Below are 17,008 nucleotides of genomic sequence, written 5' to 3'. Positions count from 1 at the left end.
GTGTTTGAATTACTGGACTGAAGAAAATTCCGAGGATTGGTAATGCAGTTAAGCTGCTAGACGAAGTTCAAGAAGATTGGATACCTGAGATCCTTGAGCATCTGTCTGCAGATTAAGAATTGAAAACTTCATATTGGTGGTTTTCATTAAGATTGCTGAGAGCGTGACTCAGTGTTAGTACTTTTGTCCTTCAGTATTTCCTAAAATGCAGGAAATGAGGGATAGGGAGATGGTAAGGATAGAAGGATGCAGGGGCAGTGAGAAGAAATTTTCCTTATGCAGCTCTACTTGCATGCAGGATATTTTAAACCAGTCCATGGTTTTTATCTGTTGTTTGGTGTTGTACAACGAGCATGTGTTTTAAGCAAATTTAGTATCAAACTCTAATTTAACTATTTTTTTTTTTTTAGTTTGTTGTAAGATCTCATTTTGAATTGCTCATTTCTTTGCCAGTTTTTGATAACTTATATCAAAGGTTCTCATGATAGAAGAACCTTAGATTTTCTTTTTGGTAATGTTTAGTTAAAGAAGTTATTCAGTGACCAGCAGAACTAATGTAGTCTGTAATAGTGTTCTGTGTTTCTGAAATGCTGTACTCGGTTACTTCTAGGTCTATCCCTTTTTGTCAGTTCAAGATTTCTCTGTGCCTTGCCTTTTTAATCTGCAGTGTTCCCAAGTTAGCAGGATCAATTGATCTAATGTGATAGTGTAACCTTGTTTTCTTCAGTCTAGACTGTTTAAGTAATGCGCTGTTGTCATTATGTTCTAACTTCTTTGAGATTTCTGGAACATTTGTTCTTTGGACATACTTTCTGACAAGTTTCAGTGTTCTGTGATTTTCTTGAAGCTGTGCTGAAGCTTGCAAAGCCGATTGCTGTTTGGATGTGGCTATGCTGCAACTTGCTACAATTTCTGATGAAATTCTCTGATGATTCTGTCTGTACTGATTATGTTCTATTCTAAGACTAAGACTAAGATCATAGAGCAGATTGTATTTTACAGCTGTCCTACTTGGAAAGATATCTGACTCCATATGAAATGATTAAGTGTACCATCTAGAACAGTCTGCTTTGACTCAAATCTGATCACCCAGCAGACTGCGATGTTCTCTTCCAGCACCTACAGGAGCGTCTCACTACTTGAGTGTGAGGCACAAAGCAGAAGCACTGCTAAACAGTTTTATCTGCTGTGGAAGCATAAGACTGCAAGTTTCCAAATCATGATAGTTTGGCAAAGCTAAGATACAACAAATAAAATCATGAAACACGATGCATGTATTTCAAGATTTACTTGCTTGTTTTAAACTGTGCAACTCTTTAGCATTTGAGAAGAAATTCCTGCATTCTCCCTGTGTTTTCTCATCTGGTATCTCTTCATAGAGAGATTCGGGAGAGAAACTGAAAGTCAGAGAGGATCTGAGAGATGGTCAAGTATTTAGAACAGGCTGCTGTCAGGATTTTATTTCTCAGGTGAACTGAACTGAAGGTTGGCTGTAAATTAGTCTAGACAACATGCAGTCTTGGCTTAGAGGTTTGTGGGAAAGTGTTTATCTTTACTTCCATGATGTTGATGATTGAATGTGATGTTTTAGCATTTGGTTGGTTTAGGTAGGTCTTGTTCTGTTATATGCATAGTTATGTTATGATCAGTGAAATTCTAACAGTCATGTTATGCTACAGTCATTCAGAAATGCTCTGAAAGCATCTAATTTTTCTTATGATATTTGGTATAAATAAAAAAAGCTAAAAATAAATTAAAAAATTAAAACAGGAAATTTGTCATCTTCATATTTTGGGGGATAAAAAGGAAGGATTAGGAAGTGATTTCCAACTTTGTTGGAAAATCTGGGCCTCATGATTTTCTGATTTTTCATTATAAGATGAATAGAAGAAATGAATATTTAGCTGAATAATACTTCTGATAAATATTTTTAATCAATTGGAATGCTTTTTCATGTTCCTTTATTTAGTACAGTTAAAATGTCCAAGTAATTTTACAACCTAAAGCTAAGTTATGTTTCCATAATTAGAAGCAATTAGTGTTATCAGCATGCAATCTGTTGCAAATTTCATGACTTTTTGAACACTTTAAATGCAATATTGTGTGTTCTGTAGTAGAAGTGTACAGGTTAATAGTTGTCTTCACAGGACTATTGCGATACTTATTTATCAGACAAAATTATTTCTTTGTATCTCCTTTTAAAAATTGTAAGAGGGTGGTGTCCCTTCAGAATTACCTGGTTTATGTAATAATGAGATTAAAACCTTGAAAGGCTTTCAATAAATGAGGAAAATGAAGAAATGCTAAAGAATATTGGTGAATATACTATTTCTGTATAGTCAAGATAGTTCAGCAGTCTGTTCTTTTTGAGCTGTGGTGCACTGTTTCAGCTACCAGCCATCTTACTGCCACACATCTGCTGTGTTTGCTCTCCCTAAGGAGTAACAGTATCTGAGAACTTCCCAAACATACAGTTCAGTCTGTTTGCATGTTATGCAGTGTAAATCTTCTTGATTGCATTAGATACTTTGTCTTCGAAAAATGTGTAGACTGGAAAATTAAGTTAATTATAAATGCTTATATCTCATTTCAAAAAGACAGTGTTGTATTGGAATGAGGAGATTGAGCAAAGGAAAGCTGGTTCACTGCTGTTTTGAATAGTGATAAAATTTGATTTAAAATGTTATCCTTTTCTTTCAGGGGGGAAAAAGGTGAACATTCTTATCTGTCTGTTTTATTCTGCAATCTAATGCTTTTATGCCTATTAAATATAACCTAACAAATAACATTATTGATTCAGAAGTAATTTGTTGATTGTTTTTATGTGAGTGTTGTAAAAGTAGGACAGCACAATTTTTAGCTAAGTCACTGTAAAAACAAAAAACAAACAAAAAAAACCCCCAACAGAGTCTTTTCTTAAACCATTTTTTCTGTACTTTTGCAGTGAAAATGCTCAGAATGTGTCTTGTCCTGTAACTGTGGTACATGGTAGACGCTTTCACCATGCGCATGCACAGACAACAGTAGTAAAAACAGCAGCCCAAAGGTAGGACTAAGTGGATTTGTTTATCCAGGTGCTCCTGTTGTAGGAAGTTATTTCTGGTTTTGTACATAATTGTTTTCCTTTTGCTGTGAAGTGTTTTAAGGAAACATGATTACGTGGTGCATATTTGATCATGAACCTTGATCTCAATTACTGAAGCTTATTGTTTATAACTCATTGTATAACTTCTTAGAGATTACTAATGCTAAAGCATGCTGACATACATTCAATAGGAGAATACCTGATAAAAATATGTTGAGAAAATACTTTGAAATAGAGATAACATGCAGCAGAACTTAATGTAACTGGCAGTGTGATAATCAAATAGTGTTTCAAAGAAAATTCCGACTGTGTAAGACCTACTTAATGATTAAGCAATAGATGTGATGATCATGACTTTTAATACAGCATAAAATGTATAAACTGGTACAGTTCACAGAAGTGAGATTTTACACTTACATTAATATATCTGCTGGAATAGATTATAAAAAACTAGGGGATTTTACTCAACCATACTGATTTAAACATTGTTATTTTGAAAACTCAGAGCATATCAGATTTCTAATAATATTAGTGTTTCAGACTTCTCGTAGGCAAACATTTTCACAAGTATATGAGCTAACCACTGCATTAAGAAATTTTCTTCTAAAAGGGTCCATTCTAAGCCCCTTTTATGGATTTAATGAATCTCCACTAACCTGTCAGCATTTTCTAACCTCATTTTTCTGCCCTTATTTTTTTTTTCCTTTGTGTATGTGTGTAAACTTTGGGGGTCATGAAGATCATATGTGGGCATCATCCTATTTTTCATACTATTTCCCTCATTTTCACATCTGTCTTCAGAATAACAAAGACCATGTACAAATGTGAATGAGTGATGTGCTTACGAGAGTAATCTGGCACTGAGGAAGCAAACCAAAAATGGATTTTACATTTCATTCTCTGAGAACATACACCATTATTGCATCCTTCAATTTCTACCTACACTGTGGCCTGAAAAAGGGCAAACAGCATGGACACTACCCTTTAGTTTTCAGTAGTAGTGGGTGCAGTAGTAATGTCATTGCTTTTCTCTATTTCTTAACATCACTGTGAAGCAACGGTCTCTGAAGAGGATTGGTAGAGTTTTTCCCCGGAATTAAAACTAGAAGACAATGTTTATGTTGACAGTATGATTTAGACTGCACCAGCGATGCTCTTATATGCAGTACTTTTTAGAACAGTTTTGTTCAACATCCTGTTGAGAAAAGCATGAGGCATCTTTAAACATTTATGCTGTTACCCTTCATTTTTCCTTTTCTTCCTTTTAAAGAAAATAATTTTAAGGGGTAAAAGCTAATCAAAATTACTTAAAGTGGACAGAAAACCACATGAGAGAGCTCTTGCCCCTAACAATATTAGTGTACTAATTAAACTTTTGTTATGAGATGGTTTTTCGAAGCAGCCTACGAAGATGGATTTGTCTTACCAGGTTACATCCCTTTGGCAGTGTCTTTGTGTAGATTTCTGAGTAGTGCCTCTTTTTTCCTCTTTTGCAGTTGAAAGATGTTCAGTGGCTATTTGTTTAGGCAGTTGAATTCATTGCTTAAATGTAAAAGGGCTGAATCTGGCCATAATGCCTTGATCTTAATCGTGAGGGGATATTTGTCTTGCCTACTTGCCTTTTTGCACAAATGAGAGATGTGTTGGTTTTTTAATAAGCTTTTAACATAATGTGGGAGGAAAAGAAAGTAGTAACTTAGTATGTGTGATATACAGAGAGAAAACTAATGTGTAATATAAGCGAATTGAATATTGCATGAAGTAATTGGTAAAAATCATATTGGTTGTTTCTAAATAAATTTACTTCTGGGGTTGTTATTTTACTTCATTTACATTAACTCCAAATAATTAATGCTTATCAGTATGTTTTTGGTCTCTCAGAGGTGGGAAATAGTCATAAAAATTCAAAGTAATGTTTTGCTACTGGGGAATTGCAGATCAGTGTTATCTGACTGATTTGTATTTAGAATTTAAGGATGAGCTTTCCAGAGGATTTTTGATTTCAGTATCTTTTGCCAGTTGACTCAACTGACGACTCTTTGAATGCTTCTAAATCTATTTATGAGTTAGCATATAGAAGATGGGCTCATGCCATACCTTTTTCCCCTGAAGCAAGGGATTCACAATGCTGCTTAATCTGGAAGGTCTGTATTTATGAGTTAGAAAATGATAGTTATTAGAAAGGAATATGCACAGAAAACATAACCAGTGGTAAAATTCCAGGTAGATCAAGACAAAAAAAGTTGGTAGCATGGAAACAGTTCTGAGGTGTTATTTTTTTCTTTTCTCGTTTAAATTTACAGGCGTTTTGTTTGTAGATTTTTTCCTGTATGTTAATCAATTTCGTTATGAAGAAAAAAAATTTAACAAACCTAACATATTGTTCTTAAATCTGTATTGAGTTACTGAATTGATAAAATAAAAATAAAAACCAGTTACTTCTGAGTAGGTTGTGTCTCTGGTACTGACATGACTGAATCCTACGGTTCCTCGAGTGGGGTCACATAGGGCATTCTTATTGTGATTCCCCACAGAGTTGAATTTGGAGCTTTTGTGATATGTGCTGTGTTTGTCATCTTTTTCTCTGACTTGATTGCACATGCATGTTAATTTAAATTCTAGCTGAATATCTGTTGCGCTGGTATTTCAAATATATGATTTCAATACAAAAAAAAAAAAAAAGCATTTCAAAATAATATTTTGATAAATATTATTCATATTTTTTCCAGTGGAATCTTGGGATGAAATTGAACTTTATTCACTTCTGATGCAAGAGATTTTCAGATATAGCCTGGTGTTGTGGTTGGTTCAAACAGATGTTGCTTCATTTAATGGACTCATAGTTCTGTCTTATGCTATTGACTGACTGTTCTCTAAGACTTGGCATTGGAAGAGCATGCTATATACAGCATGTCTAACCAATCAATGCACGACTTGCATGAAGCAATTTGTGGGGACACTGCTTGTTGTAATTCTGGGCTCTGCTGAGGATTGCCCTCTTTTAATCGTTCTAAGATGCAACATTGAGATATTTTTTTCAGTGCAATATATTAATAGGGGATTTTGAAAAATGTGGGTGAGGCATTTAGTGTAATGACAGCGTGCAGTATATTTTTTATGCAGTCTTTCAGTTTCTTTATCACTTACCGTTCTTAACAGTGTGCCTGTATTGTATTTGCAAACAGTTAATCCAAGCTACACATTAGCTGTGCCAAGAATATAAAGATACTGGAAAATGGCTATGTTTGAAGGTGGTTTGGACCTAACTGGATTCATAAACTCAGATGTGATCTACCCAAAAGTTTGTAAAGTCAACCTCCAGTTGTGATATTTTTTTAAACCACTTTCCTGCAGCATTTACTGATCGTCCCATCCTCTCAAAGATTAAGTGTTCAAATAGTTTTTTAATTCCATTTACTCTCTTCCCAGAATACCAAGCATTCTACAGATTGTATGTGGGTTTTTTTTCAGAATTTGTTCAGAATCAAATTTTACACACTGAAAAGGGAGCAAGTAGCATTTAGCTTACTGACCTTTGCTTTCTGTGAAGTAATTCTTGTTTGTGCATTTATAGTTACTGTTGCAAAAATGCTGTGAATAATAATAATAATGCTCATTTGAAAGCTAGTGCAGTGAGTACAAGAGGCAGTGAAACTATTACAGCTTACATCTAATAACTTTTGAATTTAGTGATGTGCAACACATGTGGGGCTTTGCATCTTATGTGTTTTTTTCTTTTTTCATATTTTAAGCAATCTGGACCGAAAGGAAAGGTAAGCTTGCTGTTGATGAAATGAGCATGGCAATGAGCATTAAGAAAATCAACTGAATAAATATTGTATCAATGCTAATTAAAAAATAATCCAGTCATCCAGTCATAATTATGTGAGGGATTTGTTTGCTCTGGTTTTATTTTGTGATAAAAGATGATAATGGGACCACAAAAAGGACCTTTATATCCATCTGTGAATAATACCACGTTACAGTGAACTTTGGGTATGTTTCTACTGGAAATCTGTGTTGGGGGAAGAGGAAGGGTATGGATATCCATATGGTGAAAAGAGAAATTTTTAACTTTCTCTGGAATGTCATTCTGAAGTCATCTTAGAGTAACAAACTTTATGTAATAGAATGTTTCTGAGGCATATCTTAGTAGATTGTTTAACAGCTTAAACTCTTTACTCTTATTTTTTCATCTTGGTTTGAGTAGTATTAAAGGCTTTTATTGTATTACTGCATACATTCTGCTAATAAAGTGTGTATGTGAAAGCAGTTAACTGAAGAAGTGTTAGCAAGAATAGACACACTGTAAGGCTTGTCACATGTTTGTCAAATGCTCAGAATCTTTTACTGCCTGTGGTTTTTCACTTAGCAATATATTTTGTATTTTTTTCTCTATAACCTACTTTTATAGATTATTGTAAATGTTTTGTTGGTGATAATTTATTCATTTTTATTTATTTATATATCTGTATGTGGTTTTGGCAGTATAAGCTTGATATCAGGCTTCATTGTTTAAAACACATCTATAATGTTTAACCAGTAACAATATAAAACAGAAATCCATTTTAGCTTTGTTCTTTTTCAATTCATGGTTTTGTAGATTTATTTCCAGGCGTTTTGTTTAACTATCTTTTGTTATTAGTTGAAGAGAGTAACGAAGGAATACTGACCAGTCTGCTTTAGTCCTCTTGCAAGGAATAGAATACAATAGTTCAGTTGGAAGGGACCTGTAAAGATCTTCACCTACAACTGTTAAACAATTTCAAGGGTAATCCAGAGTTAAAACGTATCATTAAGAGCGTTATCCAAATGCCTCTTAAACGCTGATAGGAGCAGGAAGTCAACCATCTCTTTAGGAAACCTGTTCTAGTTTATAGCTACTCTCTCAGTGAAGTTTTTCTTAACGTCTAGTAAACCAGCTGTAACACAGATTTAAACCAGTAAGATGTTTGGTCATCCTTTTACTGGCCTGGCTTTGATTTCATGTACTTTTTCCCTGTTTTTCGTTGTTCTGTGTTTGTTATTGATTAACCATTTGGTCATTAATGCTTTTAATTTGGTACTGTATGCCCTAAGAAAACTAGGACTGCATTGCATTCTGGTGATCTTAAATTTTCCCTTTGGAATCCCTACTTGTTCCTTCTTTATTAGATACAAGATAGTCTGACATTTTCAGTTGTTTGATCCCTAAGGAAGAATACTTGTTTGAGTTTCATTAACGGGATTTAACAGCAAAAAGGTATTTGTTTTGAAGTGCTTTATGCATTGTAATATTCTGTAATATTGTTTTCTTTTCCAAACTATTGAAATTCTTTTCCAAATAGTCCTTTTAAAGATAGATGAATAGATGACATATTCATCTTTTAAAGCATGTATTTCCATTCTGCATTCTGTTTCTGTGTTCATACACAAACTGTTCACTGTGTTAAGTACTTCACTGTAGAATGTATCAATGGATCTGCCTCTGTTCAAAAGACAGCAAATTTTTGTGCTAAAGGAGAAGTCTTTGTTTAGCAGTAAAAACTGCTAAAGTCCCTGCCTTTTTGTTTGTATGGGTGAGTTTGGGTTTTTTCTTCAGTTTTCTTCAGGAATTGGCTAGATGGCTGCACTCAGACTTGTGATCAATGGCTTATGTGCAAGAGGAGACCCATGATGAGTGGCATTCCTCAGGGATTGTTTTGGGACTGATGTTATTTAACATCTGCATTTTGGTCACAATAATCTCAGGCAACCCTGCAGGCTTGGAGAGGAATGGCTGGAAAGCTGCCTAATGGAAAGGGACCTTGGTGTACTAATGGGCAGTCAGCTGAATATGAGCCAGTGGTGTGCCCAGGTGGCTAAGAAGGCAGTGGCATCCTGGCTTGTGTCAGGAGTGGTGTGATGAGCAGGACTAGGGAAGTCATCCTGCCCCTGTACTCAGCACTAGTGAGGCCTCACCTCGAGTACTGTGTTCAGTTTTGGGCACCTCAGTACAGAAAGGACATGGAGGTGCTGGAGCAGGTCCAAAGAAGGGCAACAAGGCTTGTGAAGGGCTTGGAGAATATGCCCTGTGAGGAGCAACTAAAGGAGCTGGGGTTGTTTAGTCTGGGGAGAAGGAGGCTGAGGGAAGACCTTATTGCTTTCTTCCAGTATCTGAAAGGTGCTTATGGCGAGAGCGGGGTTGGTCTCTTCTCACTGATGACAGGTGACAGGATGAGGGGAAATGGCCTTAAGTTGCTCCAGGGTTGTATATCAGGAAAAACTTCTTTATAGAAAGGGTTTTTAAGTGCTGGAATAGGGTCCCCTGTGAGATGGTTGAGTCATCATCCCTGGATGTGTTTAAAAACTGTTTGGATGTGGTGCTCAAGGACGTGATTTAGTGGAGGGTTGTTAGAGTTTAGGTAGTATGGTTAGGTTGCAGTTAGACTTGATGATCTTTAAGGTCTTTTCTAATCTGAGCAATTCCATGATTCTATAATCTTTGTAGACAGCATGGACAGTGAGATCGAGTGCATCCTCATTAAGTTTGCAGATGACACCAAACTGAGTTGTGCAGTTAATGCACTAGAGGGAAGGGATGTTATCTGGGGGGACCTGGACAGGCTTGATAGGTGGGCCCATGCCAACCTCATGAAGTTCAGTTAGGCCAAGTGCAAGGTTCTGTGTCTGGGTCAGGGCAGTCTTCAATACAGACACAGGCTGGACGGAGAACGGCTTGAGAGCAGCCCTGAGGTGAAGGATTTGGGAGTGTCTATTGATGAAAGATTCAGCATGAGCTGTCAGTGTGTACTTGCAGCCCAGAAGGCCAACCGTATCCTGGACTGCATCAAAAGAAGTATGACCAGCAGGTCTAGGGAGGTGATTCTGCCCCTCTACTCTGTTCTTGTGAGACCCCACCTGGAGTGCTGCATCCCGTTCTGGGGCCCCAACACCACAAGGACATAGAGCTGTTGGAGCAGGTCCAGAGGACAGGCACAAAGATGATCTGAGGGCTGGAGAACCTCCCCTATGACTACGAACTGAGAGAGCTGGGGCTCTTCAGCCTAGAGAAGACTCTGAGGAGACCTTATAGCGGCCTTGCAGTACCTGAAAGAGGGCCTGCAGGAGAGCTGGGGAGGGATTTTTATAAGGACAGACAGGTAGTGACAGGACGAGGGGAAATTGTTTTAAACTGGAAGAGGGTAGGTTTAGACTAGGTATTAGGAAGAAATTCTGTACTGTGAGGGTAGTGAGACACTGTAACAGGTTGCCCAGAGGTTGTGGTTGCCCTCTCCATGGAAGCATTCAGGGCCAGGCTGGATGGGACTTGAGGAACCTGATCTAGTGGGAGTTGTCCCTATCTATAGCAGGGAAGGTGAGACAAACTAGGTGATCTTAAAAAAGGTTCCTTCCAACCCAGACCATTCTTTGATTCTAAGTGGGGGAAAGAGGATGGAGTTTTGAATAGCAGAAGAGACAGAAGCTGATGTATTAGGAGCCAACAGGGAAATGTCTGTGAAATGTCCATAGTATTAAGGCATGTTACACTAGAGAAGTAACACTAGTCCAGCTGAAGTCTTTCTATGCCCAGTGCAGGAGTTCAGGTAGCTAGGGTAACAAATAGGATGAGTTGGAAGTTACTGTGTGCCTAGAGTACCGTGATCTAAACACTGTTAATGAAACTTGGTGGGATGAATCGCACAACTGAAGCACTGCAGTCATTCAGTAGCTGTATGCTGTTTGGGAGACAGACAAGGAAAGAAGATTGGGACAGTTGCCCTCTGTGCCAGAAAATGGATAGCTGCACAGAGCTGTCTAGAAAATAAGGAGCAGGTTGAGAGCTTACAAATAGAACTAAGGGTCCAAGCCAACAAAGGAAACTTCATGGTTGGCATTTACTGTGTTCTCCCTAAATAAGGCAAACTTGTTGACAGAGTGTTCTTTCTTCAACTACAGCAGTTCTGTCCAAGCTGTGAGCTGCATACAGCCCTGGACATCCTCACAAGGATGTACAATTTTAACATTATTTTGTCATTTTTAACTATTCTTCATGAGACAGTTATGGATAGCTTGAGTGTGGACTGTGCAAGTGACATCAGAAAGCTGTGGAGGGGAGGGTGCAGTGCAGGGCTATCTCCACCTCTCCTGCCAACAATACAAGTACAGTTGAATCAAAACTCGCATGATAATTTCAAAGATCCTGATAATTTGGTGCTTCAAGAGATTATGTACTGAAACAAATTTAGATTTGTTCCTCATTCTGAAGTCTGTTTCAACCATAGATGATTTCTTTTTTCAGGTGAACCCTCAAGATTTAATTGTGTTTGTTTGAGATGTTACTGCCTACAGCTGTTTCCTTTGCCTCCTTCACTATTGATTTTTGTCCTTGCAATCACGGGAAGCGTTATGTGATGCATGTGACCCATTTGCACAGCAGTGAATTAAGTAGGCAGTAAGCAAGGCCTACTGTATTTCAGGTGTATGTCATCTTATGTTATAACACTAATAATCTACAGCTGTGCATCAGTGTATGAGCAAGGAAATAGCTGTCGTAAGTATTAACTAAGATGCTGTATTTGGGATCTTAATTTGATGGTAGTATAATTTGGCATGCTTGTGTGCAACTGACGTTTTTTTCAGGAGACTCATATTATAATGCTTTATATGACTGTGAATAAAAATGTGATAGTATGCAAATTATACTGTTTAAAGTTCTCTTCTCAAATAGTTTGTCTACGTAGTATTGTTTTCTTAAAGATGTACAAATTAGTTCTTCTGTGCTATTTTTGTTTTTGGCCACAATTTTTGACATTGCACATCTCTCCTGTTTTACCTATATTTTTTCTATTTTATGCTGTGGAATCTAATATTAAAATAATAGTTGTTTTCCATTTTTAGCCTTTGAAGTATCAGTGTTAATAGATCATGAATATGGGGGAGGAGATATTTGCATCAGTTCTTGAAGACTTTGGTCTGAAAGTGGGACTTCAATAATTGATTATTATCAATAAGGATTTAGATCAGAAATACTTAAGACCTTTACTGTAGAGGTTTCTAGCATTCTGATGATATGTATTTTTTAAGTTTTCTTGTAAATGTTATTTATTCATAACTTTCAGGTGCAGTTCTGATTTTTCTTTTTTTTCGTGAGTAATTGTGGCAGAATTATAGTGGTGTCTCTCAAAAGAACAACTACGTGTGTAATTTATTTTCCAGAAAAGAATATCCTCCTCAGCTTCAGAAAGTAGAAGCAGACCACATTAGGTTACCACGGCCTCAAGGACTGGGTAAGTTATGTCAGAGTACTGGAGTTATCTTTTAAGCGGAATTAATTTTTTGAATCAGTACTTTAAGCAGATGTATTGCCAAACTTTGAGTAATCTTTACTATGTCTTGTATCATCTATTTACATGAGTTTGTGCAAGTATGAAAAATGTCGCTCTTTTTGACAGATTTCCACAAACTGTTCAGTGATGTTTTAATAAACTTTAACTGCATTCTAATTCAAATGCAAATGAAATTGTATTTAGAACTAGAGAATTTTGGGTTTGGGACAGATGTCTGGAGATTATACAGTCTTAACACCAAGCCCCCAACTTGTTCTTGAGTTATGGACAAGGAATTTCTGTAATACTTTTAGTATAAGCAAAATATAGCATGCTAAACCACACTTGGTATAAGTGTATTTATGCACTGAGAGAGTAGAACAGCCCAGCATCAGCACAGCCCTGTAGGTTGCCTAATATATGCTCTTGTCTCATCGTTAGAGACCATCTATGGAGATAATCTGATGCAAGTGGGAAAATGGAATTTGATTTGAGGGGTGGAAGTTGTGAAATTGGAAAAAAAAAGATAATAATAACAATCATTTTCTTTTCAGCTTTGTCAATACTGATATAGATAATTTGTGAACTAGCTTGACTCAGTATATGAATTGAGAATGTATTCATATATAATATTAAAATTGTAGTCTTTTAAAAACTTCAGGATGGAAACAGGAATTAAACTAGTGAATCAGACTAGCTTTTTTACATTGCACTGAAATAAGACCCTTCTTATAAACAAAATCTCACTCTTTTTGTTGTTAGTTTGAAGTAAATTGTGGGCTTCTTTATTCCTGTACTCTCCTAGTATTTAAATTAATACCCCAGTATAAAACAAGTCATGGAAGTATAATTCATTGTATTTTGCTGAGTTTTGTGAGGAAGGAATAAATCCTAAATTGCACAGAATATTTTCATTTATTCTAAATACATTCACCAGTAGTCTCTTTGTGAAAATTACAGTCAGCATTATGTAGCAGTTCCTCATCTCCTTTCAGCAGAAAGACTTGCTTCCGATTTTAGTGAAGTTACTGTATGTTCTTGAGACCCAGGTCACCTCCAAAGATATGATGCTATAAATTGTCACCAAGAGACACAGAAATAATAGTGATAAAACAACATTCTCAGTATTATTTGGGGGAAATTTTTCTTATCTGCTCAAGAAATCACGAGGCACTTATTTACATGAGTTAAACAGTGTAGTTTTTGAGTGTTTTAGAAAAAGAAAATTGTTAACATTAGAGTTTGTGAAGAAATAAGATCATAATGTAAGCATATCAGAACAGACGTTTCTTGTTAACACATTTGCATTTTTTTCCTCCTAGACAATGTAATGGAAAACACAGAAGAGTCAGAATCTGAATCTGAATCTGAAATTAAGAGAAAAGTGCAACAAAAACGTCACTGCAACTCATTTCAGTCTGACTTGTCACTATCTTCTGCAAAAAAAGGCTTGACCCAGCTGAAGGTGAGCTAGATTTAAAAAACAAATGCAACCATGTATTTTGAAATATGTCGGTATTCCAAAAATCCTTAAGAATTAGGAGAAAGATTTAAATATTCTAAAAAATAGTTTTATAGATATAGATATAGGTATAGGTATATAGATATGAATATATATATATATATATATATATGGTGATAAAGATATTCAACTGTTGATGCTGATTATGGAATACATGTTTTCTGAGTTAGACAAATACTATACTGGAATTCAGAAGAATCTGTGTTTAAATTGATTGGCTAATCTGATTCTTGTTTATTTTTATAAGCCAGAAATGGACAACTTTGGTTTGCTATCTGTGGAGTAAAGGATTAATGTTTTGTTATTTGACAAAATTCATTAAAAAAAGAAAAAATTAGTAATTCAGTACTCAGTAAGTACAGCAGTATTACAAAGTTTCAAGAAGTTAAGATGCTTTCTTTCTCACTGAAACCAGCAGATATCCAAACGGCATTTTCCTGCCTAAATGCAGGCAGCTAGAATTTTTTCTGAATATCAGATGAAAGATGTCTTGGAAATTCTTCTTTCCATGTTTCTTATTAGATTACTATGCAAGATTTGTAATGCACATGTTCAGATCTTGCTGCCTATCAAAGTGGAACAACTTGGAAGGAGATAATGGTAAAAATTAAATAGATCTATGATTACTATATATAATCAGCTTTGTTTTCTCCTGTGTATTAGTAAGTCAGTCAAACTGTTTCTTCATTAGAATGAAACACTTGACATTACTATTAGACATTTCAATTATATTACTGCTTTATTAACTAAATATATAATGTTACTGGATGTTTTAATTGGTGAGCTTTTCATCTACAGATGTATTGAACTTCACAGTATTTAACTAAATACTCTGTAAAATTGATATAACAAAACAGTTTAAAAAAAAACAAACCACAAACCTTAAAAGACATTAATTAGTTTATGTCTCTTTAAAGAAGTAAAATAGTCATTACTGCTTATGTTGTGTCTTGTCAGGTAAGGGACAAAAGCAGAAAAATCTTGTAGGTTGAAAATGTTAAAAAAAAAAAAAACAAAAAACAAACCAACTTAAAAAAATGAAAGCTTGTCACTACCTTGATGAAGCAATGTAGTAAAGTTTCATTCAGAGGATCTAAAAAACCATCATCTTTTAATGTGTAGAGGTTTGGTTTTTGTTGGTTTGTTTTTTTTTTTTGCTTACAAGTTATGTGAATCAGCTCAAGAGAAGGGAGAGCAGCCTCATTGTTTGTGGGTGGATTTTGATCTTTGTAGGCTGTCTTGCAGCAAATTCTGTGTCTAGCTGGAGGACTGTGTTCATATAGAAGTGAGGTGTGCTTTCATCCTATTCCTTCCTATTACAAAGCTATAGTAGTGAGCTTTAGAACCACTTGCCACACACATGGGAAGAGCACACTAGAACTGTTCTAGATTAGAATCTTTGGGCCAGGCTACATGTAGCTAGCCACATAGCTATAGTAAGCTGGTCTTCTATGTCTCTGATGGAAAAAGTGGTGGACTTGATTACATTGTTCCAGGGTCTTGATTTCATTTCTGGAACCACCAGACAGATTGCACTTGTAAAAAGAATTTAATAATTACATTGTTTGCTTTTTGCTGTTTATGTCTTAGAAGTGTGTAAAGTTGAGAACGCTGAGTTCATAAATGGAAAGTTACTCTTTCTCAGCCACAAGAGCTGTGTGCTTGTAGTAAAATTGTCAGAGTAATCCTAAAAAGGGAATCGAACCTGTGTTTTTTTTTTCACAATGACTTAGGAGAGATTAATAATGATGTAGCCTCACAAATTGTATCAAGCAGGTTGATTTAAGTTAAACCCATAATTCAGTAGGTGCCTAAATTTCATTTTACATGAAGCTCACAGGATATGTCCTTACTTCATTTCTTATGCTGCCCAATGCCAGCCAGCCAGCTAGAAGTGCGGCACAAAGCCAGATTAATCTTTACTCCAATACCTTAGGGTTGATTAGAGGATCCTAGAGGATCCCCTATGATTGCAGTTTGTGGATATGCATTTCTGCATATAGGGCCTATTGTGTTAACTTGAGCCTTGTGTTTTGGGTAGAAACATTACTTTTCAGCAATTTAACAGATACAGAGGAGGAAGTATTATAATAGATGTGTTAAGGGGAGAATTCTGTTGCTGGGAATTACAAGTTCATGGATGAATATGGAAGGATGAATATGAGAAAAAAATCTCACTGCAACTGATATTAGCAGAACTCTGTTATTTTTAATGATAAGCAATGCTTTTTTAAAGGTTTTGAGGCTTTTAAAGACGTGTTTTATGCATCTGTCATGAACTGTGTGCTTTTTCATGAACGATTCATTGCCAGAGTATCTAAATGAATGGAACTTTTAAAAAATTAAGTCTTAATTATGGTTTCATGACAGAGGAATTATAAACAACCGGCTACTTTTCAGGCAAAATACAAACGGTTTTCATCTTCCTACAGCATAACAGGTTGCACTTTGTAGTTATTAAAAATTTACGGAAGTTTTATGGGATGGAGGATTTTGTTTCTTATGTCTTTACTGAAAAAAAAAGCTGAAATATAAGAAAAATTTTATGTGCTAAAGATTAGACCTAGTCAGAGGTTTATAATATTTGTGTTTTACAGATGCTTTAATATTCAAGTTACAACACATACATATGTGTAGAAATCATCTACTTAAGTAGTTATTAATCTTGAAATAGGGTCCAACAACAAAAAAAAAAGTGTGCCTTTTTTAATCAGACATGGCTACCTCTACTATCAGAACGTAGGCTCTCAAACCATAGAAGAGAATTTGATATAAACTTTTTTTTTGCGGTTGAGGTGGAGGTCTGTATTTATTGTGTATTTTAAGATCTTTCAGATATAGTTGGTAGCTTCTACTAAATGTTTTCAAATCTGATTGAAATGCTTTGATGTGATTAGCAATATTATTGTAAAAAGTACATTCTGTAGCTCAGCACTGAGGCGCAACGCTGTTTTTCCCATGACTTGATATATTATCATCTCACCACTCAAACATATGTCTGCTATGCTTTTTGTACTTTTGTTCTCCATTATTTTTTGCTCAGGTATGTGTAGCTTTGCTAAACTGCAGAAAATTTTTAAAAACATTTTCTCATATTAGAAATCAATTTAAAAT

General features: G+C 35.6%; 1 protein-coding gene across 5 annotated transcripts in view; it reads left to right on the top strand.

The window, feature by feature from the left end:
• The window catches only part of SENP6 (SUMO specific peptidase 6), an 82,725-nt gene that overhangs the window by 38,156 nt on the left and 27,561 nt on the right, over positions 1-17,008 (top strand). For 3 of the 5 annotated variants that reach the window (XM_090136130.1, XM_090136128.1, XM_090136131.1), the window contains exons 5-8: positions 2,945-3,046; positions 6,838-6,858; positions 12,263-12,333; positions 13,695-13,837. In XM_090136130.1, the coding sequence (XP_089992256.1) occupies positions 2,945-3,046; positions 6,838-6,858; positions 12,263-12,333; positions 13,695-13,837 (337 nt within the window). The remainder of the gene's footprint in view (positions 1-2,944; positions 3,047-6,837; positions 6,859-12,262; positions 12,334-13,694; positions 13,838-17,008) is intronic. The other 2 variants (XM_090136129.1, XM_090136132.1) reach the window with 2 other exon arrangements.

This window comes from Phasianus colchicus, chromosome 2, assembly GCF_987193195.1.
Source record: "Phasianus colchicus chromosome 2, bPhaCol1.hap1.1, whole genome shotgun sequence".
In the NCBI taxonomy this organism is placed as follows: Eukaryota; Metazoa; Chordata; class Aves; order Galliformes; family Phasianidae; genus Phasianus; species Phasianus colchicus.
This window is presented reverse-complemented; position numbering and strand designations above follow the sequence as displayed.